This window comes from Ochotona curzoniae, unplaced genomic scaffold (genome assembly GCF_017591425.1).
Source record: "Ochotona curzoniae isolate NIBS_2020 unplaced genomic scaffold, NIBS_Ocur_1.0 scaffold_3835, whole genome shotgun sequence".
Taxonomy (NCBI): Eukaryota; Metazoa; Chordata; class Mammalia; order Lagomorpha; family Ochotonidae; genus Ochotona; species Ochotona curzoniae.
The window spans coordinates 18076621-18103455 of NW_024467114.1; the positions used below are offsets into that span (position 1 = coordinate 18076621).

Here is a 26835-nt window from a genome sequence, read left to right on the forward strand (position 1 = left end):
GTGATAGACCAGGAGACTGGTGGCCGGGATGCTACTGCAAAGTGTCCTGATGAATCCTTTGCATGCGCTGCTGGGTTGGTTCACTTCACCTCAAAAGCATGGCCTATCCTAGACCTGATTGTGACATCAGACATTTTTGACTGAAGTGATTACCCCATCTACCCACAGCAGATAGCTCAAACTTCGTTTGCAATGGTCCTCTATGTCAGTGCTGTTAACCGTCTACCAGTAATGACTCAATGACTCATCTGTGAGAATACTTCATTTGGGTGGAAGCCAGCACAGAATACTGCAATGATAGTTGGTGACCTGTTAGAGTACTGCATTCTCTGACACAGGACTTCATTGATTGTTGCTGTTCATGTTCACATGTTTCTTTCCTTGAATGATTTAACAGCATGAATTAGAATTGTTGTGTAGCAACAATAACTAAGACTTGTTCAAATGACTACTAGTTAATGAGCATGCATACTGAAAAGATTCCCATTTCCATAAGAATTTGGGTGACTTCTACTTAAACGTGATCATTAACCCAAGTGAAGCCATCATAAAGATGGGCAATTGAGGGCCAGGTGTTGCTGGTGGGTGCTCAGGTTATCATCATGTACCTCCTTCTAGTGGAATTATTCAATCGGAATGAGTTAAGACTGATGCAGGGGAAATTTCCCTGATTGTACTCACTGCCAGCAGCAGCAGGGAGCTATGACCAAGGCCCGGGCATCCAGACTAGTCACAAGTTATATCCTGTGATATGCTGTTCAACTCTGCTACGGAAAATGTGATTGCAGATGTTGAAAGGACAGCTCATTTCATTGCCCATATCTTTAAGGAAACCTGTCAATGCTGTAAATCAGTGGCTTCCTCGGGCCTTTAGAATCCATCAGCAGAGGGAATTGTTGCCTAACTATTTGTGTAACCTCAGTGCTTTTTGGTCAAGAGGCTTTTGCTAACACTAATGTCATTTTGTCAGCTTTTGAACAACTAATTCAGAGCATTTGAGAACTGAGGGACTGGTGGTGAGTGGTCGCTGGATGGAAGCAGCCAGTCCCCTCCTCCGTCTTCAGCCTGGCCACAGCTATTCTGTCTTCCTCTCAGTGATGGTTTTGCTCCCTTTATATTTTATATTCAATCAAGGCCCATTGTGTCCCAGGTCTAAGGTTAAATTCACTTTGGCTTATTTTGGCACTTCTTTTTAAAATGTTGATTCTGGAAAGGATGGAGATGCACCACTATTCAACAAAAATTGTATTTTTCCGAAATACAACCTAATGCCTTCTTGCACATGGTTGTGTCCAAACCAGAATATCAGACAAGTATGGAAGTATGAAGGTATTCAATTAGAGGAAGATGTTAAACCAAGGGCAGAGAGGTTTAATCTTGCAGGAAATGCCAATCAGTTATCTCTGGATTCCTTGAACTCCAGAAGTTTCAAGGTTCAATTAGAAATATGCCATGGTTGATTAACAATGTCTGGGAATAAGAAATAGCTGTATGCCCAATGGTGGCATCACTAAAGCCTAGAACTTCATATTAGCCTAAATTATAAGGAATCAAGGATATATTTTTTACATGAATGACTGATAGAAATACAGTGTCAGTTATGCATTTTAATGCTTTTTTATGTGTGTCTATACATACTGTATCCTGCAAATGTCCACCTCTTTTTTTTTCTTGTAGGAAGTAGAATCCCCACTGGATTCTCTTATTTGATCTTCAGAAACAGACACATAGTCAGGAATAAAGAGAGTTGTCAGGATCTTTAAAATGGCACTTTTTGTCACATTATAAGAATAATTTGCATGCAAACAAATGCTTTCAAAATAATAAACAATAAAAATAATCTTCCTGAAAATGCTGGTTTTGTCTTTAAGATTTATTTATTTTTACTTTGAAAGGCAACACTATATAGAGAGAAGGAAAGAGATCTTTCATCTACTGGTTCATTCCTTGAAATGGCTGCAAATGCTGGAACTGAGTTGGTCTAAAACCAGGAGTCAGGAGATTCTTTTAGGTCTCCCACATGGGTGCAGGGGCTCAAGTACTTGGGCCATCTTCTGCAGGCTTCCCAGGACATTAGTGAGCAGCTGAATTGAAGTAGAGCAACTGGGACTCCAATTGGCACAATATAGGATGTTGGTACCCACATTCGGAAGTTTAACCTGGTATCCATGGCACCAGCTTTGAAAATGCCTCTTAAAAGTATTGGTGGTGTGGCACAGCATGTGAGGCTGCTATCTGCCAGGCTGACCATTCCATATGAGTACTAGTTGGAATTATGACCCACTCCGCTTCCAATCCAGCTCCAACCTAATGGGCTTGAGAAAGCAACAGAAGATGGCCTAAGTACGTGTGACCCTGCCACCCACAATAAAGACCTGCATAGAGCTCCAAGTCCCTGGCTTTGCCTTGGTCCAGTCCCAGCCCTGGCTGTTGTGGTCCTCTCTTTCGTCCTTCCCCCTTTATTTTTCTGTGATGGCCTTTCAAATGCATGAATAAATTTTTAAAAATCCACTCAAAGACATTAAAACATTTCTTCTTAAGAAAATTTAAGACCTAGGTAGAGGAAACCATTTCCTGGTTGTGTTTATACCCTGGTTTTGTCAGTAACTAGTAGGAGCTCATTGGTGATACACTTCATCCTTTGTGACCTCAGTCGTCTTATCTGTGAAATGGTAAAAAGTTTTTATAAGTATATTGTGAGTACTTAGGAACTTAGAGTATGGAAGAATGGCAACATCTGCTTCACCAGTTAAAGGGGTGGTTGGTAAATACGCATGCATAATTGTTTACATGCTTATGTTTTAAGTTTTAGACATTAGTGATAAGTTGTATTTTTAAATTCTTTTGAATATTATAATTTCACTGTGAGATAGTATATTAATAAAGAATAGGAAACAGTAGCTAACCATAAAAAACAGTTGAGTCTTTATTTTATGATATAAAAAGCTAAATGAGTTGTGTACATGCAGACACCACAATATAATAGGTGCTACATTCTAAATAGGACCAAAACCATAAATTGATGGATTTCTAAAGAGCTCTCAGACAGTTCTAGAATTAAGTCCCTTAATGAGGGGAGATAGAAAATTTTTGAAATTTGTGCATCTTTTATTGTTCCCAGGGTGAGGCATGAGAAGCTATTTCATTAATGAAATTAGTCAACTCTTGCAGCCTCAAATCTAAAAGACACATATTCAAAGACTGTAAATCTGAGAGATGGTGGCTTTTGAGAAATAAGAATAGGAGAGAGAAAGGACAGAAGCAGAGGAGAGAAATAATAGGAGGGTGGAGATTAGGAAAGGGAAAATGAGCCAGACAGAGAGCTTTCATAACCTTGGCCTTAGTCATGTTTGACATTAAGGGCAAGAAACATGCTTCTCTAGACTTAGCAAAGTCCTGTCCCAGAGGAGCACTCTGGGGAGCAGCATGGGGATAGCACCAGAAAGGAAAGAAAAACACACCTTGGGAAGCTGGAAGAAAACATGCTACCCACACCAATGTGTGATTGGTAGGTCGCAGGCAGACACACAAAGAACTTGTGAAAATGTTTCCACAGAGGCTTGGCCTTCGCCACCTGCTCTCCTGGCTAGCAGATGACTGGGGCCACTATCTCTTCTTGTTCCTCTTTATTTTGAATGCTCAGAAACGTTTTCAGGAAGCTGAGGGGTAGGAAGACACTTCTCCAACAAGGACAGATAGAGAAGTTCAGTGTCTCTTTCGTTAGTAGAAAGCAGCAGTCGGAGGGGGGCCCAGCTAATGTTTCCAGGTTGCAAGTGTTGACTATAGTCCAGGAGTGGGCATCCTGTGATTGCCGGAAGATTGTATTACCTACCCAAGGATGTCCAGAAGCAAGGTGTCCATGGGAAGGGGAGGACTGAGAGAATTCAAAAGGACTGCCTCTTCTCAAATACTAAAGTCAACAGCATGAGCAGAAGAAGTGTTTGCATGGGACACAATGTCAGCAGTTGGTCAACCAAAATGCTTGGAAATAGAGGAAAATGGAAGGCAAGAAGGAGACTTAAAAGGAGGGAGAATAGAGATGTTGATAATATTCCAGAACCAGAAATTTAAAATCATACATATAAAGTATGAATTGGGTTCATTTCTGAGAGCTGGTAGCTGCTATTTTTACCACCATTAAAGTTTCAGCTGACTTAAAAATGGGTACCATTCAAATGTACCAGTTGCTGAGGTTCTTCTGAAGCTTTTGAAGACCCTGAGAATTCTAACAAGGAAAGCCAGGGGCCAGAGAAGCAGATAACAGTGATGACAGGCAAGAAAATGGCAAGAGCAGTCTTAACATAGACACTTGAGAATTATACAAGGAAACTTCAAAAATGCAATGGAAAACCAGATCAGAAAGATAAGCTTTTTTTCATGCAAGTATTTTGAAATCCATGCATTGTTTTTTCCACATTAAGCATTTCTAAGGAACTTTTTGAAGACCTCTTATGTGTTTTCCAGTTTCTTTTTGTATAAAAATCGATGTTATCTCTTACTTCCCTATTTCAAAGAATATTTTGAAGTACTCTATTAGCACTTAGCTTCTATTAGCAAGATTATTCACATTAACCATCAGCAAATCTGTTTTTGTGGATCCCCATTTTATCTCTTAACTTTAATTAAGCACAAGACTATTCCAAATTCCCAAACACACTCCCAAACAGTGTTTAGTTTGTTTAGTTGATGAGAAAGAAGAAATTCAATGTGTCTACCTGTGTTTCCCAATTACAAATGATGAGGCCAGTGAAGGGTTTCTACTAGATCTAAATGATATACGACAGGATGAATAATGTCAATTCCAAAGGTACTTTGCAAGAACTGTCTGTTTATAGAGCACTGGTGAAGTCTAGTTATGCAGCCCATTAGCAGCATACCTTGCACAAGGAATTCCACATCTCAGGAAAGTGACAGGTCTCGCAGGTAAGAGTCAACTCAATTGATACAGTGATCATTCTTATTGGACCTAAATCCTTCTCAAATCCTTTGGCAAAATGAAGTTAGCAGTCTCAGCCCCGTTTGGAGCAGTTGACAGTTTTCACTACAATAAAACTACAACTGAAATTGGCACATTTTTCATTCTGGAGGCAGGTGGCTTGGTTTCCCATAAATTTTAAGAAGCATTATAATATTTGTACTTGTCTATTGTCTTTTCTATTTGGGTACCCACTCACCTGATAGAGAACATTGATGGGGAAAAGAAAAACTTTGATCTAGTTTAGAATGAAAAGATTTAATTTAATTGAAGATGCTACATGGAGATGAGAATTAAGGGAGAAGTCAATATAACTGCTTGTGTTGTCCATTCCTGGAGGGCCTGATGGACAGTGATTAGTGTCCAGGAGATGCGTCCTTTTATTGAGCATAGCATGAGTGCCTACCATCAACATATGCTTTAAAATTATATCTGAGTCATAGACCTATTCTGAAAACCATATTGGCAAGTTCTAGATTTTCTCTGTGGTGCTGTTTGTCTACTACTTATCTATATACCTTTTACTCAGAAAAAAGGACTGTGAAGACAAGAGAATTAACTTTGCAAAAGTCTGTTTCTGTAGTCAAGGTTGAGTTGTATATTGCTATAGACTGAATGCTATAGCCCTCCAAGCTCATATGTTGAAGCCTAATTCCCAAAGAATGGTAGTTGGAAGGGAGATATTTTAGAGGTGATTAGGTCAGGAGAGTAGAGTTTTTGTGAATGGGACTGGTGTCCATATAACAGAGAATCCCTCCCTTATCCCTTTGACTATGTGAGAGCATAGTATAAAAGCACAACTGAGGCAGGTCCTCACTAGACACTGAGTCGGCTGGCAGTTTGTTCATGTGTTGCTCAGCTTCTAGAAATCTGAGAAACTGTTGTTGATTGCTGTTTATAAGTGACTCTCATTAGGATCTTCTGTTGTAGCCATCCTGGATGAACTAGACAGGAATGGGTTTGGAAGCAATGTAGAGTGATTTCACCTGTGTCTAGGGAGAACTACTCAATAAATTCCCAACAAAGTGCAAAGTAGCAAGCCTTTCGCTTCTGTATTCACTTTTTATTGGTCAAAAGAAGTAGAATTCGGAGGGACCTTGAGAATGGAGAGAGAATGTGCCATACCTGTCTGTCTCCTGGAACTGATGATTCTTACTGAATGGTAGGAAGGTTAGGCACATGCTGTCCTTTGCATAGGACACTGTTTCTGCTTGGAACTTCCACCACAGCCAGAAGCTCTGTACCCCTTAGCTCCTTTGCAAGGATCTTGTGAAATTCTCATTTGTAAAACAATGGTGGAATTCCACTATGCTCTCATACTTAAATTTTCCCATTCATAGAGTCACAGGGAGAATAAGAAGGTGGACATCTCAATTCATTGTTATTGATAATAAGGCCAGTGCAATGTCTCATAAAAAGCAACTCTTCAAGCCACTGTGGTCTCCTTTTAAATTTATAGTTTCTTCCATTCTTTAATCTTCTTCCCACTTTATTTATTTGAATATTACTTATTCATTGGGAGAACATGAAAATATTTATAAAGATGATACAATGCTTTAATTTCCAATTTCCTTCAATTAAAAAAATTTTTTTATTAAGTTTGTTTGCCAGAAAGTTTAAGATCCACGTACCATAAAAAAGAGGTTTTAAGGATGCACTGCAACCATTTTCATCCTTGTTTTCCTGTGTTACCAATGACTACAATTTAAACTATGAATTCTTTGCATTTTTGCCACAGCCACCAACTTTGTGGAATTGCTAAAACATTTTGGTTTTCCTGAGGAAGAGAAGCACAACTGTGGTAAAACCATCCTTTTGTAGAAAGTCCAATGTTGTGAGACTTCATGTGGCTTTGCCTAAGACTGAAAGTTTTAATGCCAGAGGAAAAATCTAGAATTGGGAAGAATTTATGCTTTAAGCCTGTTGATGCTAGATTAAGTCAGTAAATCAGATTAAAGTTATTTATTGCTTGGGAGAACACCTTGACTCAAGCCTTGGTTCTTAGAAGTTTTGTTAAATATTTCTAGGCGAAATTTTGGACTTAGGAACTGTTAATTTTCTATATCTTCCTAAATGATAGGGAAAAAGAGCTGCAGCTATGATACCAAAAAGAAAACAAAGTACAAAATTCCCCAAACTACATCAGGGACCAGTGATCTCCAATATACCAAATTATCCAAAAATTGGTAAAGCAAATGCTTGGCAATTGCTCAAGAAAGTGCTATCCATATGTAACATGTCTTGGTGTTGTATTTGTACTCAATGAGTGGTTTCAGACCGTAAAGCTGAATTTAAATTAGGATAAACAACAAGCGTTTAAGGAAAAAAAAATGAGGCAAGTAAGCCACCCCTAGTGTCATTAAAAATGTATCTATTTATCATCAACCGGTTTTGTGAGTCTAAGATGATTCATTTGCTTTTTGTGAAGAGAATTTTCATCGTTGTGGCAAAATTAAACACATTTTGATACTTGCATGCAGTGTTTATCTAGTTGCTGAATCAGAAAAAGTTCTCATCACTCTAACATATGTTACTTTTTCAATTTCCTGTTAGAATGATTCTTTTAATGGTTGGGAAGACTACAGAATTTCCCATTTTTCACAACAAAGATTCTAACCCCTTACAATTATGAAAAAGAGTTTTCTTCATAGAATTGCAGGCCCATTTTCACAGGTGAGTAACTTGCACCCAGATCCTCAGTGGTCATATGGTTTATGATTGATGGAAGCCAAGAGGACCCGATGCGTTCTTCCCATGGTGGTTTCTCACTGCTTTTTTTCCCTGCTTTAAATGTCCCTCAAAAAAATTCCCAAGTGCTCAGGCTTTTCAAATTTGGCCCTGGAGAAATGCAATTTATCATTGCTAGTAAACCACATGATTTTTTGACTGTCCTGTTTAAGCACAATACTTTATAATTTATGCCAATAGCATGAATTTTGACTCTAAAAATTTCAAAGTTATTTTGAAGTGCAGACTTATCAGAAACATGCTTCACAGTGTTATTAGGTGAAATCATTCACTAACTAAATTATTAAATAAGTTAAAGCAACAGATATTTGTCTACAAAAATTAACAATCCATAACTCAGAGTTAAAAGTCAATCTGCTTCTCTGGAAAATTGATGGGGGATGATTTTCTAGCAGTATTTAAGTATCAGATTTGCTTTCTGAGAAGTGTAAGTTCTTAGTTCTTTCTGATTCCGCTAGGTGTTTGATTGTTGGAACAAGTCTAGATAATGAGCACCACATGTACTCTCCTTGTCTCTACTAGTTTATTCCTCATGAGACGAGAGCAGCAGAAATCCTATTTTTTAAGTACCATATGATGCATATAATAGTTTGCTTTTAAAAATCAAAGTAGGTCCTCAGAATCCTGAGATGCTCTGTCATCCCCTTCTGTGTTGAGAACTTTGCCTGTCATACCAACGACTTGAACATCATTTGGGTCCTAACCTTACAAAGGATTTTTAACACTGGATTATAAATTAGCGGCACTAGAAGGGTGGAATCTTAATTCAAGCAGGGTGTTTAGAAGCTAGGTCTACAGGGAGTCTTTAGATTAATGTGAGCATGCTCTTGGAAGATCTCATCTGAGTTGCTACAGAAGACAGACAGTCCAACAGGTCTCATTGCTTCCTGGCTCCCCTGGGTCCTGATCTTGGATTTGAATTCCTCCAAACCGAGCTAAGTCAGCATTTTTCTTTATAAAGTTAGCTTCTCTCCACTAACTGTATTTCACTGTATTAACAAAAAGCTCACTATACAATTGTCAATGATACTGAAAACATTCTCATTGATTTTTAAATTTGTAACTGGATCCTCAAATTCTATGTGAATTTGTACATATTTCTTATCCCTTTTTCTATTTATTTGGAATAGTTTGACTAATGTGCTTTGCAGATTTACTGAAGGCAGATGGGAATGTTTCTATGTTATGACATCTGACAGCATCTAACATTAGGCATAAGGGCATCTAACAGAAGTTTAGTGAGTGTCCTTGGCAACATCCCGAGTACTTTATTGGGGAGAACAGGTGTGCTACTGTATCCAGCAGCCTTGGGATATGCTATGGAGGTAATCTAGGTATTATTCCAGCCTGCAGCTGCTCAGAATCTGGGCAAACAAAGGCTGCATAGCTTACCCCTGTTCCTAACTCATCAAATGGGTCTTTGTCCCTGCTAGAGTGAACATTGGTCCCATTTCAGATGTAGACAAGGGAACCAGAGGGGAGAGACAGGCTAGGCTTGGTTCCCACCATGTGACTGCCAGGTGGTTAACATCCATTATTACTTTTACTGTTTTGAAAAACTCTGAAATATTGAAAACATTGAAGAAAGGTTAAATAAATAGATGATTACTATTTTTATCAGATATAATAATCTTGGTTGAAATACTTAAAAGCATTTCTACCTAAACCTTTGATACATTAAATAGGCCCTTCTTTAGATCAGCCAAGGTGAATTAAAATACATATGTGGGTGCCGAAAGCATTGTATTTATGGAATAACTACTATGAGGCCAGTGTCATGTTAGGTACTTATGCATATTGTATTGAGGGCAACTTCACTCAGAAAAGCTGGTCTTTGAGGCAGCTAGATCTGGGCTTATATCCAACCTCTGTCATTTATTAACTCTTGCTCTGAAAACCTGGCTAACTTTTCTGAGTTTCCAGTTCATCCATCAGCTGTAAATTGGATAGAACAGTGCCAGATCACTGTGAGAATGAAATGTGATGATGAATTTGTGTAAATGCATATTGAATGACATATTAGACTGCATGAAATATGCCATGCATTCATATTACAGATTTCTTATTGCTGAATTTGTACTTACTATGTGCTAGGAGCTATTCTAGCCACTTGAGCTACATCAATGAAGAAAAAAGTTTTACCTTGTTGAACCCTGTCATTTCTAGCTGTGTGATTTCAAAAGTTTCTCAAACTTTGGGAATAAATAATATTGTGTGGTAGTGAAGCAACACAACAAGTGCTAAGCACAACACTCAATAAATAATTTCTTCTTTTTTTTTTTTTTGCTGATAACATTAAGCCTCACAGCAACCTAAAGAGGAAGATACTGGTATCATTTCATGGAAGAGAAAAAGTTGTGCAGGAAGTTCACATAGTTTTGTAGGGGTAGGGCCATGATTCAGTCCTCTGTTGGCCTGACTGGAAAGCTTGCATTCTTCTAAATACATAGATATTTGCAGTGTCCAGTTGTGTTACTTCAATGAGATTGGATTACTGGGAATCTCTATTGGCAAGTACCTGACCTAGGGACTATGTCACTTTCTCTCCTGTCCTTGGCTTGATACATTTACTTGCACATATGAAGGTGTACCATCCTGACTTTACTGTTTTCTGATCTCTCCGTCTTTACTACAGCTTCTTAGGATCTACTTAAATTGTCAGTTGTATAGTTGGAGAAGGTTAGTGGATGAGATAGATGGCATTTTGGACCAAAGTCCTGTGGCTATTAGATTCAGCAAAATCTAACTTCTGTGCAGTTGACCTTGAACCTTACTGCTCTTTTGATTCTGAATTGTGACTCTTCCATTTTTCCTGATCTCTGATGCATTTTTCACCTTTTTTTGGTTGTTCTTAGCTCCATGACTTGATGATGTCTTTCAGGGTGTGCATCATATGGATCCACAAGAAAGTTGGGTGTGCTATTGGACATATGTTAGGAATAATAAATGATAGATTGAACATTTACTTGTAGGTGGAATGCTTCTCCCTGTTAGGTAATGCTCTGCTTAAGATTAGTTTACAGTAAGAGCTCATGTTATTCTAGGACTGCTGGACCAAAATGTGGTACCTGCTTTTCAAAACAAACCTAGTGTTCACTCTCTAGATGTGAAACCCAGTGTCTACTTTCATCTCACTTTTAAACTAAACATTCAGTACTAGAAAGAGCCATCATCATCAGCCCAGTGCACCAATCTAATATTGCTTTGTTGAAGGTTACTCATCAAATAAATAACTTATTTAATTGTAGTTCTTTCTTCAATTACAGCACGTTAATACTTTGATTTGTTGGACTGGTTGAGACTGCCTATTTCTGCAAAGTTGTTAACCTCCCGGGCCTGATCTTCCCCGATGTTATTGTACTGGGTATTTTATTGGCCTGGGACTTTCTTCAGCTCTTTGGGCCAGTAACTAGACCATGAGTTTCTCTTGCATTTCAAACATGATGATGCAGTGGAAGAAAGTGTGCAGCGGTAAGGGGAGTTTGGCAATGAAGGGGTCACTGAACCATTCTTTTGTCAAAATGAGAGTTGGTGTCCTGCACCTGCTGCCAGTACACCCAAGTCTGAGCCCCGACAGAGCCCTGTGTTTGTGGCGGCCTAGCCCCTCTGGCAGCAAAGCCTCAGAGCTCAGTACTCAGGGGAATCGATGAGCATTCAGGTTGCACAGCCCTGCTGGCCTTCAGGACAACCCACAGCTTAAGAGGATGTGAACTGTGTGCCTCAAACCAGGCTTGAAACTCCCTGTAAGGTTTCAAGAGTGCTGCCTCCACTAGGACTGCCAGACTGCAGTGCCCTGATTTGCCCTAGGTCTATAGCCTACAGTTCCTGGGATTTATTGGAGTGGTTGAGACCACTTATTTCCACAAAGGTGCTAAGCAGGTGTAAGCCCTTGGAACAGGTCTACAAAGTCCCCTGTGGCAAAGTCCCCCGTCACAGTGTGAATGGCTATCTACAGCATTTTAAAAAGTGTGCTCCATGAATTTTGGGGAAAGTGGGATGAAGAAAGCTAATGGGCTTGGCCTGCTGGCCCACTGGTGACAATGAACTGCGTGGGTCACTGCCTTGCAGATTGCGGGTCTCCTGTGTCATCGGGGGAGAGGAAGAACCCTCGTGTGCTGAGGTTGTGGAGGGACTCGGGGCTTACCCTTCGCGTGCACTTAGGAAACAGCATTAATGCGCTTGTTTTTTCTGAAGTGAGAAAATGAAGTGCGTGAAGGGCTCTAAGGGGCCATTTGATATGTTAGTGGAAAGATGGAGGTTGTTCATAATTGTTTCTGTTTTATCTTTGTCACTCCTAGGAAGCCAGGGTAAAAGATTGTACAATGCTACTAGCCCCATGAACATACATTACCCGGTCTCTGGAAAGTACGGATTTGAAAAATGTTCCTCCATTTAAACAATTGACTTGAAATACAGTCCATTTAATGTGAATTAAGTTTAACACCTTTTTAAAAAGTTCCCTGTTGGGACATTTGTAAATGACATCTTTTGTTAGGCTGTTTGGACAAGTTTTCTAAACTGAACGTCCAAACTATTAGCTTAGCATGTAAGTAAATAAATGGTTCATCAGACTTGTGATCAAACGTAGGTGCCAAGTCTGAATTCTCAACACATGATTGTCACTGTTACAAAATAGCTAAACAATAGCTTCTATTGTTGCTTTTGTATTTAAAAACATGTAAAACCATTCTTTACATATTCTGAATCTTGGTTTTCAAAAAATTGATATTTTGTCTTAAAAGAGAAAAAGTTGTTTGAGAATTTTTCACTTTTATCACAGTATAACTTTGGTTCTGGAAAACTGGATATTAAGGCCTTTTTGTGTCTGCAATGTTTTCTTTTAAAATAAGAGCATTTAAAGTCTATTCACATTGATTAGCCCTTGGTGAACAAGGGTGTCTTATATTTGTAAAATTTTTTTTATACATTTAATGTACTTCATTGTTAAAATGAAATATAAGTGAAGATTTCTAAATTCTCAACAACTTGGCTTAGGCTAGGTTTATGAAATGCACCTCATTTACACTGAGTCACTACATACCATTGGTTTCTTCTTCACAGGGATGGAGGTGGATAGGGTGTCTAACAAGGCACAAGCAGGACACGTTGGCACCGTAACTACTAGAACAAACCCTAAGTCTGTGCATTGTTGGAATAACCTGCAAGGGTAAGCCTCTTTGCTTTTTCCTTTTATTTTAAAGTAATGTTGCTTTGGATTTTTTTTTTCTTGACCTTAAATCCAAAGGGAAGTCTGACTTTTTGTTGTTGTTGTTATTTAAGAAAACTTCACTATGGTCAGAGACTTAACTTCATCAAGAAACATTCTGCGTTAGAGGTCAAATCAAAATGCTTTCTTTTGCTTTAGGATAAAATAGAACTTGATTTGCATCTTCCTTTTCTGCAATAGTACTAATAAGGAGGTATTGCCAGAGGCCTAGGACAGGCAGTTCCTTAGCTGAACAAATCGATGTTTAATGTGCTTGCCAAATCCTGAACACACCGGCTCAATGAGTATGAGGATTAGGTGCATGCGCAAACACATACACAAACACCAGTATGACTTAAAGATAGGATTATCTTAAAATAACTTGATGTCCAGACCCTGGTGCAGTGTCGTATGGACACTTGTATATACATAACACTTATGGGCCTGCGTTATCTAGAGTGTTTGGGACTAGATGTGCTTTTGGAGTGTGTGTTTTTTCTCTTATGGAGGTAGGAGTTTGTAATATTTGTATATATATTATTAAGGGGTGGGACTCACATGAAATTGTGTTCTGTATTATGTATATCTTCAGACTGTGAAAGGTAACTTTGTATGATATTTTAAGTATTTTTCTGCATGCAATGAAGTTTGTGTATATCGAACCATCAAAGGTCAGCTGTGAAGTGTTCTACTTGTGATGTCATGTTATTCCTTGGGTTGTGAAGCATTCTGGATTTTGGAATTTTGGAATAAGGATGCTCATCTTGTATTATCCTATAAATTACACTTACCACTATAGCGTTGTTGACTTTTTGATACTATATGCCAGACCCCATCCTGAGGACTAAAATACTAGAAGATGATACCATCATGATCCCATAATTTAGATGAAGAAATTAATGGAGCGAGAGGATAGGAAATCGGTCAAATTCTCAATCTTGTCTCCAGCATCGTTTCTCTTTGCCTGTATCCTGGACTACTTATTGTTGCTTATCCCAACCAAATACAGGCTTCCAGAAAATAACAGAGCAAACTTGAAATAAAGTAGTGATGATAATTATGGCAACTACTTCTTGAGTCTCTCACTGTATACTCAGATGACATGCTATGCTTTTCTTCCTCTCCCCATTTGTGTTATCTTATTTAATCTTCATAGTCTAGACGCTTCAGTATTAATGCACTTGTTCTGTAGTTAGCCATACAGAGACTCAGAGAGCTTAGCAAAGTTGCTCAAGGTCACAGACTAGTTACTGGCCAACCTGGTACTCGGACAAGTCTGCACTGAGGCCGTATTGTACTGCCTACTTTCCATGTTTGGTGAGTTTCTGATTCAGTAAGAGAACTGAAAGTTCTTTACAGTAACATCATGCACAGCCATTTTCATGACCCCTAATGACCTGGAAGATACTAGCTGCTTTTCTTATCTTAAAGTGAAGTTGCATTTGATCTATAATTTTGAAACACTTTAATATCTCTGGGTGAGGTATATGCTTTGTGAACTTAGGAAGTCATATTTCCGTTAAAACCACTAATGTTATTGAATAGTGTCCTTTCAACTAAGAGCAAATGAGTGCACAGCGCTAGAGAGGTATATAAGTGACTGACGTTTTCCTCCCTTATATGCTGCTAAGTTCCGGTTGGGAAAAAGGAGAGCAAGAAAAAAACCTCAATAGATAGATGACCAGTTCTTTAAATTTATAGAGATCAAGTTAATGGAAACAAAGTTAATACCAAGACAAGAGTACGGAACCACAAGTCTCAGGTAATAGGATTTACTCTCATTGAGTATCAGAGGCAGGGAACCTAAAGGAAGATTCTGGCATGACTCCCCATGTGGGGGTGGAAATTGCCTGACTGAGAAGGCAGATCCAAGCCCTTTGTTCTCTTGTTGCTAGCTTCTGGCATGGCTGCCTGCCCTTCATAGGTTCCAGGTAAACTTTAAGCACCAGGCTGTAGTTGAGGTAGGTTAAGTCATTGTCTCAAGGTTATAAAACTAGAAAGAGGTGAAACCTAAACCTAATACCAGATGGGTCTGAATTCGAAGTCAAGGCGCTTTATTAGTAAGCAATCGTGTCTCTAGTCTCCAGGTAGCTTGAAGATGGGAAGCAAAGATCAGGGTGTTTCTGACCACTGAGTGCCTATCAGACCTGGCGTCCCCAAACTTTCAGGAAAACACATGTTCTAAGCTTAGGCTTAGATTTTATAATCATAATCCTTGGGTGAAATCTTAGACATAAAATTAGTTGTCAAGAATTGACATGATAGAATCTCTTTATTTTCTCTTACTTTCTTGGGGGAAAAAATTTAGTGGAGATCTTTAAGGAGTTAGAAATAAACTGAGTTTAACAATTGTAATTGATATGTTTGAAGCAAGGCTAATTGTATGAATAAACCCACTTCCAGTATATCTATGTCTTGACCAGATTAGCACCAGCCAAAGGAACACACACACATTTCTGCCTGTCTTTGTAATCTTGACTGTGGGTGTTCACTGTCAAGTTGAGAAGGCACAACACATATCACTGTGCCAGTGATGCAGGGCATGCCCCTCTCCAGGTCATAGCAAATATGGCCAATTCAGATATTGGAAATGTGAGCAACTTTGGGAATCTTTCCACTAGGAGAAGCAGGTGACCCCCCCACCCCCCACCCTTGGATGCATATGTTGAAATGGAGACAGAATTTCTGAGTTGGAGTTACAGATTTGTCAGTGTCTTTTTTTTTTTTTCCATTTTAGGATGCTTGTGAACCATATCAAACTCTAATACATTATCTAAGATGATAATTTTAAAGTAAAATAATCTCTTTCTCACTGTGTGTACAACACTAACCAATCTATTTCAAATTTCTTATGCATATCTGTGAGTTGTGAGTTATCCCTGGAATCAGGGACTAGCAAAGATCAAACAAAGGAAAGGTTATAACTGTAAGAAAGTGGTAGAATGGGTCCTTCTGGTGTCCTCAGAAGAATAGACTCTTAAGAATGCCTTTAAAGTAAAAAAAAATTTTTTTTTCTATCACAAGAACTCAAGCAATAGGACATAGTGGTACATTTTATCTGGCTGTTGGATCAGAAAAGTCAGAGGGAGGAAATATCCAACTGTTGGGTGTGGTTTTTACATTAAACTCTTAAAATTTACATTGCGAGGGCCAACTATCTGGCAGGAGTGAAGCAGGGAATTCTGTTTAGGGGCACAACTCGAGGAAGCAGCTGCTAGGACTGACCTCATAAGAGTTTGAGTTATGGCTATTAAAACCAACTTTTTCTGCACCCCAATACCCATCCCTCAAGAAATCTTAATAGGCTTTTGAGAGCTTCCATTTAGAGCTGGCTGCATAAAATGATCCTTTGATGAAAAGGGATTGGAACAAGGGTTAAAGCAGACATTGAAAGGTTACTGTAGAGGGCACAGTGTTCACAGAACCCTCCTTTAATATGTGCGGTGTGCACCTGTGATCAGATGATTCATTACATGGGGCTTCTCTTTGACATGCTCCATCGTTCAGCTCTCGGGGTTCTGACGGGACAATCCCGCACCCGCCCAGGAAATATAACAAGGTCAGCTTTTTTTTTTTTTTATCTGTGGAACATAGATGGAGATGGTTTAGGTTATAATGCATCTTTGTTTACTTTTTATGTAGAATAAAAACAGCATTCAAGACATTGCAATTCCTACCCTCCACAGTGCAGTCCAAGCAGGGAGCACGTTAATGCATTGCTGAGTAAATAACTCTGAGAAGGAAAAATCTTTGCCAGAATGTAAGCTCTTTTCCCCTTGTGTTTCATTGTATTAAGAGCTGCATGGGAAAACCAAGTGCCCTCACCACTAAGGCTGGGCATTGTGTCAGGCTCTCTGGTGGGAGGTGCTTGCACATCAACACCTTCAACTTCAGCATGCACTTTATGCAGATTGTTGGTTTATTGGGTCATTGAATGCATGCTCATGATCTCAGTGACTGTGTCATGGGCAGATGAGTGGTGGAAGGGAACCTGACATGAAGAAGGTTTACTGGCTCTGACAGACCAAAGAAAATCTACAAGCATGCAAGAGACCCCAGCTTCTGTGAGGGATCAGCAGGCAGCTGTGGTCAGGGGGCACACAGGCACTGGGTCTCATTGTAATTCACTCTTTTCCTTTGTTGTTTTATGGGACTCTATCACTTCCCCTGTACTCAGAAACTGGCTATAAAGATGGCTGATTTAGGCATTGAATGGCAATTTGGGAAGGAAACTTACCAGTTTTCCCCATTATCCAAAATTTTAAAGAATAAAAAAATACAGAAGCAAAATTACAATTTTATTTGAAAAATTTGACATTTTTTTTAAAAGGATGCCCAGATAATGAAAGGTAGTTCTTCCAATTAAGGTCAAACATGAGTCATAGTGTAGAAATAAAAACAAAACTTTGACAGTCTGGGGGAAGGAAAGGAAAATCTTGCTTCTAAAATATAAATACCTCCCAACCCTTCTCCTATTCTTGACATTGCTAGTAAACATTATTTATTTGCCTAGAATAGATGCGGTTACATATCACTGTCATGCAAAAGAAATTCATTTCCTTTCCAGTTCAATCTGCCATAAAAATTCACTCTTGTTCCCATCTCCCACTCACCTGTCCTTGTGCATTAGTAACTAGTTGACCTGTGACCCCCTGAAGACTGGAGAGGGCATTGCCAAAGGCCTGTGAGCTGGCTATGGAGCCCATTGCTGCTGCAGCCGCTGCAGCCTGACTTGCTAGTGGATTATTAACCAGCTGCAAAGAAAGAAAAGATCAGGGTGAAAACCACTGAGAGGCACAGGCACAGCACACGGACACAACATTCACTCAGGAGAGATTGTTCTCGCCCCCAAGGGCTCATGCAAGGGCCTTGGACTCCCTTGAAGGGCATGGTGGGCCTTCCTTCTGAGGCTGGAAGGAGATGGTTCTCCATGAACACCGGGCTTCTTCGTCGATCTTGGGTTGAGTGCTAGCCTAGGAGGGCATGAGTCTGAACCTAGACTGGAGCCTTCCCAGGAGGAGGAAGGAATTTGGGGAAGTGCTTGGGTTTTGTCCTCTAAGGACCTCTCCTGGGAAGTGCTTGCTTTTCTTGAGGCAAATAGAATATGGAGGCAGAACAGAATGGGATGGTGGGAAGCCAGGAATTGTTATTTCAGGGTGTGGGAGAATGATTTTATCCTTTCCATTTGTGAGTTGTGATTTCTTGTAGGGTTACAGGGGTGAGTCAGTTGCCTCAGTTGCTTCTTTGATGAGGAAGGAAATCAGTTGAGATGGAAATCCCCAGGGCAGTGAGTTGAAGGAGAGGGTTGTTTTGGAGGATCACCCTGGCTATGAGGCTTAGGCCAAGGAGAAAGGTCCTTTGGTGAATGGTCAGGTTAGCCCCTGCTTCCTGCTGTTAGTGTATACAGCCTCCCTGCAGCCTCTCTCCTAGGGCAGGACTCAACAGGGAGGAAGGAAGAAAGAGGGGGGAGAGAGACCTGCTCGGGTGGGAGGTTATGGCTGCCAAAATCTGCTTTTCTATGGAGACCAATTCAATATTCTTTATCCTGCCAATTTTCCACGCCACAGGTTTTCAGGCCTTCTGACCATGAGGCACAAGTGTGGCTTGAACTGAAATCTGCATTTAGGTTAATGACTAGATATAAATTCAAGAAACATTTAAACTATTTTCACAGTATTGGTTTTGATACATGAATTTCATTTGTATTTATTCTAGGGTGTTATTTTTTTCCATATAGTTTCTCTCAAGTACAACAATTGTTGTGTATAATAATGCATTTTTCCATCACCAGTTCCCACATCCATGAAATTCTTGCGTTTTAGCAGAAACCTGCCAAGACTAAGACTTGGTGGAAACAAATTAATGCCATACTTAATTCAAGTCCTGGAAACTCTTCTAAAACTGCCTCCTTTTTACTTTCTGCTTGGCTTTCTTCATTCTCTGCCTCAGTCTCTCCTGTCTCTTGCTTTCCTTTTCTACTTCTTTTCCTTACAGCATACCTCGTTGATGAATTCTTTGGAAATTTGCCCAGGGTCTCCATCACTGATGGCAAAGGAAATACTGATTATCAGAGGCAAGATAAAAAAGGACAAGAATGTAATCATTAATGGGATATCCTTATTTTTTTCCATTCATTTATAATGACATTTCACATAACTAGTTCTACAGCCATTTCATTGACCCAGCACATTTTGGCTTTTAGAAATGAAAATCCACTTTGAGCTCATTACTTTGTCTTTTGCCTTTTTTTTTTAATTTTCCAAAAACACAAACGCAATCTTCTTTTTTAAGGAGAAAAAAATTCTCACTGAACAGCCTAAAGAGGAATCCTGTCTTATCCCAGATTGCCACCAAGAATTTTAAAATTTAGGATGGCCCTTCTCTTAAATGTTTCATGGTATATGCAAACTGAGTAATGGCCGCTTATTTTCAGCTTGGCTCCCTGAAGTGAGAAGAGTTCATGCAGTGTTCTTCCCCACTTCCCCAAAAGTAGGAAGACTGCTTGAGGGATACCTTCCCCAACCTGCAGCCAACACACGACCCACTGGGACACCACGCTCTGGATGTTTGTGGCTGTGATGTTTACATTTCTTTTATGCAACACAAACTGAAATGGTAATGAAATGCCTGAGTTTTGGGATAATCTAAAAATAAACTTAATTCTCCAAAAATGGAATGACTATGTGTAGTTTGGTTTTGATGTTGCACATGAGATTTTTGTCGGAGTTTTGGATGGAAAATTAAAATCCATATCCATATAAAATATGCTCTCTGGAGAAGAGGGGCAGTTACTCTTATTTAGTGAAGAGAAAGTAGTTTTAGTAATTGTAAGTCTTTCGTACTATCTAGGTCAATCAGACACTCTTAGAAGAAATTATGGATTTGCTCTTTGGACAGAATGCAATGGTATAGACTGAGAATTCCTTACATTTACGATATTAGCATGTTAAGTCATAGTCTCGTATATCTGCTTCAGTTTCAGACATTGCATGAAGGTTAATCAGTCATTCCAAATATAAAGCAAAGTATCTGCTTAAAAGGATCTTGTTCTGAATCTCAGTAATTTGGGGCCAGAAATGGTACATGTTAGCTCCTTTGGAGGGTATTTCAGCAACATCAATGTGCAGATTTTGTTTCTTTATTTTCTCTATACCCTGGGTTGAAATCTGATTTTCTCCTCTTTTTCTATCCTTCCCTCCTCATGGAGTGAATGCCAACTTGGATGACTCTTACTCCCTGTTGGGCATCCTGTTGGGACCCTGAGAAGGGCACCTGGGCTCTGGGCAGATGCCTCGCTGTTACTGCTCTCTGGCAGGGAATGTGGTGTGATCAGTGGGAACCAGTCAGTGTAGAAGCTGACAGCTTTCCAGTGGACCATGGGTGGTGGTGATAGATGCAGACTCATAAATATCTTCTGGCTTTTTTGTCCGTGACTGTCAAGGCAATGATATAATACACATTAAGATAACTGGCAGGGAGCGGGGGAGTGGCCAAGATCACCTGATCACCTCGGGTCATGTCGCTCTAGATTGTCCCCAGTCATGTCATGTTAGTGTTCTTAGCAGTACTTCCTTTGATTGGAGACCTAGGGTAGGTTTGGACAGCAGGGAGTCCAGGCACACAATAAATGCACATAATGAGCATGTTACTGTTCCAGGACCAATTGGAGGTTGGCAGGCTACTGCTGAGTTTATGCCTTTAGATGTTTCATAGCTGATACACCCAAGTGGCCAAATGAAATCTGACTGTATTACATGATCATATTTCCAACAGACCCATTAGAAAGACACACTGAATTCTGGTGCATGCTTGTTTATGAATATAAAAGCTCTCAAAGTGAGGATTTGCAGGAGGCTAGAGGTCTTGTGTCACATCCAGGTACATTCTGCACCTGAGTGCATCTTGTCAGAGTTGCGGAATCCAGAGTGTAAAAAAATCCCCTACTAGCACTGATTTCTTAGGATAGCTGACTCACCCTTAACATGTTAGGGAGTTAAATAACAAAATAATGTAAAAACTATGTTGTATTAGGAAGTGCCCCATACCTAATCACCAGGCTGTGCACCTGTTAATGCAGCTGAATGTGTCAGCTCTGTAGCCTGACACTTGGGTCTGTGCCTCTAAGTCCATCATGCTTCAGTTTCTCATGGGTCAAATGAGCGTACAAACAATAGCACCCTCAAATTGATGATGAGAAAGAAATGAAAGAGCACATGTCAAAGTTTCAGAATAGTACCTAGCATCTCATATTCTTAATAAATGCTAATATTTTCATTGCATATTGTGCATGAGGATTTTGAACTAATCAGCCTGTTGGAATTGAAACTCCATTAATAACTTCTTACTTCAGAAATAATAGGAAGAAAGATAGCAATCCTCTTTGTCTCAAAGATTATTTGAAAAGCATAGCTGTATCTAGAGAAGAAGAGACGGACAAAAGCCAGGAACCATATGCTTCATCTGGAGCTTCCTATGTGGGTGGCAGGGTCCAAGGATGTGGGCCACTTTCATTGTTCCCCAGGTGTGTTAACAGGAAGTGGAGCAGCTGGCACTTTCATTGTTCCCCAGGTGTGTTAGCAGGAAGTGGAGCAGCTGGCACTCCAGCTAACAGTTAACTCATAACAGTTAACTCATAACTGCCCAAAATGCCAACCCCCAATCTATGGTTATAGAATTTTATTCCTCCCTTCCCCCACCTTTTTTGTTGTTTAAAACAACATGAGGGGGGCAGCACTCTGGTGTACCATGTTAAGCTAACACCTGTAGCGCTGGCATCAAGTCAAGGTGTGAGTCCTGACTCCACTCTCAATTCTGTTTCCTTTGAATGCAAACCATGGTATGCAGCAAGGTGTGGCTCAAGTGTTTAGGTCCCTGACACATGTGGGAGACTCAGATGAATTCCTGGCTCTGAGGTTTGACCTGGCCAGGTTCCAGCTACTGAGAACATTTGGGAACGGAAGCAGCAAATGAATATTTCAGATTCTGTTTGTTTTTCTGTATCTATCTCTCTGACTTTAGAACAAATAAAGGTAAATGAAAACTTAATAAATACAACAATTCTATTTAAAAATATTTTAGAATAGAAGGTATCAGAGAAAAAAAAAATTTAATATGACCTTGCTCCCTTGGGTCAGTTGCATTTGATAGGACCACTTCCTTTTATAGAAAGCAGTGCTTTGATTTTGAAGCTAGGGTTGAAGGTGGCAGACATTAAGACAAGATGTATTTATAATACATTATTCTCTTATTTAGTTGACAACATTAGGCTCCCAAAAGGTACTCATTTTCAAATTAACCCTTGCATTACATCAAAATAGTGTGGATGAGACTGTCTCATAGCCGCTGATTTGACAGGAAGGCTTGCAGGGAAAAGATTTTTCTAGACACTTTCCAATGAAATTTGTACTGATTTGTTTTGACACACCAATATGAGTATTGAGTGCTCATCTCATAATGAGCATAAATACATATTTCTGTGTTTAGTCTCTTTTGCTGTCTGTGGACAGTAAGTGCTGATGGGAAACAGCTCTGACAAACTCTCCCCAAGGAGCATCTTCAGATGATGTCAGATCTGACATACGATGTCACCGTAGGTGATGTCTTTACACGATGAGGAGTGTTATTTGAGGAGCCTTGCTCCATATTTTTTTGCCTCTGCAAGGCTTGCATTCTGGTAAAGAATTCAGGTTTCCTAAAGTTTAATAGTTATAATATTTTTCATGAAAATGTGCTGATTATATTATTCTATTATAAATCTCATGTACCAAGATATGACAGCATGATGAGGCAATTTAGCTATGGCTTTACATTGCAATGTTTATGCCTTTTTTTCCAGAAGTGCTTTATGAATGTAGCAGGCTTAAAACCATTCTTGGAACGTAATTGTCCTTGATCTATAGTTCTATCATTCTTCTCATGAGCTATGTGGATTTGATAGAGTATGGATTTTGGAGCCACTCGTTTTTGCTACTAACTTTTCAATTTAGAACTCTGGGACTGTGGTGCCATTTGACTTCAAATGAACATATTCATAAATGCATTTATCACAATTCACTTCTCATTTAAAGTCCAAACGATTTGCAATGGCTGCCTAGAGACATCAGGGCAACTGTGGCTTCATTTACATATAGTTGCACGGTGAGGTCTTCTTCACCTGTATACATGAGAAATGTCTCTTGTTTTCTAAACAAATCATTATGTTTACTTTTTACCCAACAAATCTCCTCTTAACAAGGAAATAACAGTAGAAAATATTGGAAGTGTGGGCATATTTATCTCAACAACTTAATTGATGCTTTATCTTGCTGGAGTTTTGCCGTGAGCCTCATGACTATTATTTCATAATGGAAATTATATAATAGAAACCTGTTTTCTGATTTTTAATCCCAAGTCCAGATCTGTTGCTTGCCTTACTTCCTTCAGGGATGGCAATGTCGTAGATGCCAGACATCCAGCTTCCTGCCAACCATCCAAAGTTGTACCTATCAACTGCAAGTCTTGATTGACCATTGCTGGCAAGTCTCTGGGACATGGGTCCCTGAGGGTTCTGGTGGTGGTTCTGAGGCATATAACAGCCCTGCATACCCTTGACAGTGTAAAACCACATTAACTTTGAAATAGTTGGCCAACAAATTATGCTTGATATTGATTTTATGATAAAACTATTAAGCATAATGACTCTCTATCAGTGCCCTAGTATGCAATTAGACAGAATTTAAACAAGTCTAGTATTGGTGTTGGGCTCCCCAGAACAGGACAGGGAAAGGAGGAAACCTGATTTTGCAGGTGGCCCTGGAGCTGTCACAGGACCTCAGTTGTCCCACCCACAGACAAGGAACTGTGTCCACACTCTACCCCTGCAGCATTGGTTAACAGTCCATGGGGTGAAGGTGAAGTCTGGAAGCTCCCTGGTAGGCTTTGCCCTTTGCTCTTAGAATGAAATGGATCCTGGAACCTGAGACAATCCTTGAATGTGGAGTTACATCTGCTGGTTGCTGAAAACTCAGCAAAGGCAACAAAGGCAGCACATGGAGAAGGGGGGCCCCAGAAGATTTGCGACAGAGTAAGGAACACATGTTTTGCCGTTGTCCTATTCTGGCGCAGAGTTCCTAAGCCCTTGGGATTTCTAAGTGATAGAAGTACAAGGAGTAGGAATATTTTGTTATGCATAGAAAGTCCCCTCCATCCATATTGAGTTTATACCAATCATGTGGCTTTTGCAGTTCACGGGGCGATGACAGAGGAACCAGCCAGGTCCTAGGGGACTGGAACTCCTACTCTCAGCCTCACACCTAGTTTGGGGAGGGCAGAGAGGTTAAGGACTAATGTACTCATCAATGGCCAATGGTTGCGTCAGTCATGCTAACCTAATGCAACTCTGACACAGGTTCTGAGAGTTTCCTGGTTGGTGTGTGTACTCCCAGGAAGAGGGTGGTAGGCTCTAAACTCTAAGGGGATGACTGTTTGTGCACTTAGGAGCCTTGGGGTGTTGTACTATGTATCTCTTCATTTGGTGTTCATTTGAATTTTTATGTGCTGTTTTAGATACTGGTCAATGTATCTCCCTGTGTTTTCTAAGTTGCTATAATAGGAAATCATTGTATATGAGAAGGGAGTGGTGAGAAATTCTGATTTATAGCTACTTTGGACCAAAAGATGGGTCACCTGGTAACCTACTAGAAGTAGTTGGTATCTGAGCTGGGGAAGTCCTGTGGGACTGAGCTTTTAAATCTAGTTAGTGTTAGAATTGAATGCAGAGTAGAACAATTGGTATCCAAAAGGAATTGGAGAATTGCTTGCAGCAGAGAGAAATCCGCATGCATGTGGTGTCAGAAGTGTTTTGGGTGGCGAAACAACTATCCCTTTAAACATTAACATTGTTTGCTGCAGTGCAAACCTCATTCCCCTTTCATTCATTAATTTTTTTTATCCAGCAGGCATTTTGGGTACTGCGTGAGGGGAGACTGAGTGACAGGCTGACATGTTACACACTCCCATGGGACTCATTGTCAAATGGAGAAAAAGATTTTAGCAAAAAGGGAAGGGAAGCAGGAAAGATGACCTGACCAGGAACTAGTGTCCAGACCTGGAGGGGTTAGTAGAGTACAGTTAGAGGTTAATGAGAGAAGAGGGGTCCCTGGAGAGCTGGAAGGACACTTGGGAGTACTGTCCTGGACTTGTGCAGTTACTCAGAACCACGAGTTGTAACTCATGAGCCATACAGTGTGGAGATTGGGAATTGGGTTTCAGATTGCCTCCATTCAGACTCCAGGGCTGCCAGGAGCAAGTTGTGACTTCGTGTCCCCTTCTTACTGAAATAGGAGGAGGACTAATGGGATGGATTTTACACGGAGGTAATGCAAACTTTTAAAGTTCCTAACACTCTGAACTGGCTGTGCATTATGAACACTATGTTGCATTTGGTGAGCCATGCTTTTCCATTATGAGACAGTTTTTAAACATTTCCCTTTACCGTTATTTCACAGTACTTAATATAGTCTGATATTATCCAATTACGTTTACTCTCCCTCTCCATTCTGCAGTATAAATTTTGGTTCACCACTGTGTCTTTGGTTCCTTCAGCAGTATGCGTAGATATTTCATAAATATGTACTGAATGAATACAGGAGGGTGAGTCAAAAATATCTCAGCCTGACTGAGAACTTGGTGGGAGTTTGATCCTTTAATATTTATAGACAAGAGTAAAAATTGTAGAAGAAAACTTGTATAAATTTCTCTATGTAAAAATGCACACCTGACTGTATCTCATACCGCATTGGAGTAATTGGCCAGGACCTCATATGTGAGGAGATTGTCTGAAGAGCTGCTGGTTTCCTCTTAGCAGGGCAGCCAGGTTGCTGCATGGTCAAAATGGGCACTGAATGGTCTGAGAGCCCAGGAGTACTCCAAGGTGTGAAACTCGCAATGACATTCCCTAAGGATGAAGTCTGTCCTCCAGATCTCTGGGACCAAACTATCTGTCTGACATTCCTAAAAATTGCATCTGTGGGGACAGTGCTGGGTGAAAGACTTAATCCCTTGGTTGGAGGCTGTAAGAATTTTTCAGATGATAATATTTTGTATGACAGTGATGTCCTAAGCTTTTTGATGGGTCTGAAAAGTTCCTATTACGTAGTATATCACTGTAGTCATCATGCAACACAGCACTCGTGTGTGTGGTGATGCTGGTGGAAGCCAACCTTCGTTGTCAGGAGAGCACACACAATTAGGTACAGTACATGTGGTTTGATAACAAATAGCTAGGTGATTGGTTACATAGCTACTATATGAAGGAATTCAAACAGTTCATGGAACAGTAGAATTAAAAGACCATGTTTATTTTTATTTTTGAAGCCCTTTCATTCTGCATGTTTTATTGGAATGTTGTCATTTTAGGTGAAAAAAATTACTGTGACACAAAATGTAATCCTTTTGTGCTTGATTTAACCTCATTCTTTTGTTCATCATGATCCCGGGAAAATAGGTTATACCATCTGTATTCCTACACACACACACACACACACACACACACACACACACACACACACACACACACACAGAGGCTAGTTTTATACTAGGCTGTGCTACCATCTAGGCTTCCATGTAGACATTTGGTGTTTGTACAATGAAGGAACAATGTAATGAGCATTTCTTACAGTGTATCCCCTGATTAGGTGGCGCATGGCTGTTTTGGGGAGCTCAGGGATAATGAGGTGACAATGGACTATTCCTTTTAATTTTGTTGAATGGATTGTGATGGGAGAGATGGGGATATAGGCTGTGGAGCCTATATCTTTCTGCCTAGACTCATGAATTCTACCAAAACTCCATGTGGACCTTGCTGTGGATTGAAGCTTCAGCGTTGCTCTGCCCAGATATGGTCAGGTTTTCTGTGTCTCTGGACACA

General features: G+C 39.9%; 1 protein-coding gene across 1 annotated transcript in view; it reads right to left on the reverse strand.

Moving 5' to 3' along the window:
- The window catches only part of POU6F2 (POU class 6 homeobox 2), a 400555-nt gene that overhangs the window by 28561 nt on the left and 345159 nt on the right, over positions 1-26835 (reverse strand). Inside the window, exon 6 of the mRNA XM_040964984.1 lies at positions 17543-17683. Within this exon, the coding sequence (XP_040820918.1) occupies positions 17543-17683 (141 nt within the window). The remainder of the gene's footprint in view (positions 1-17542; positions 17684-26835) is intronic.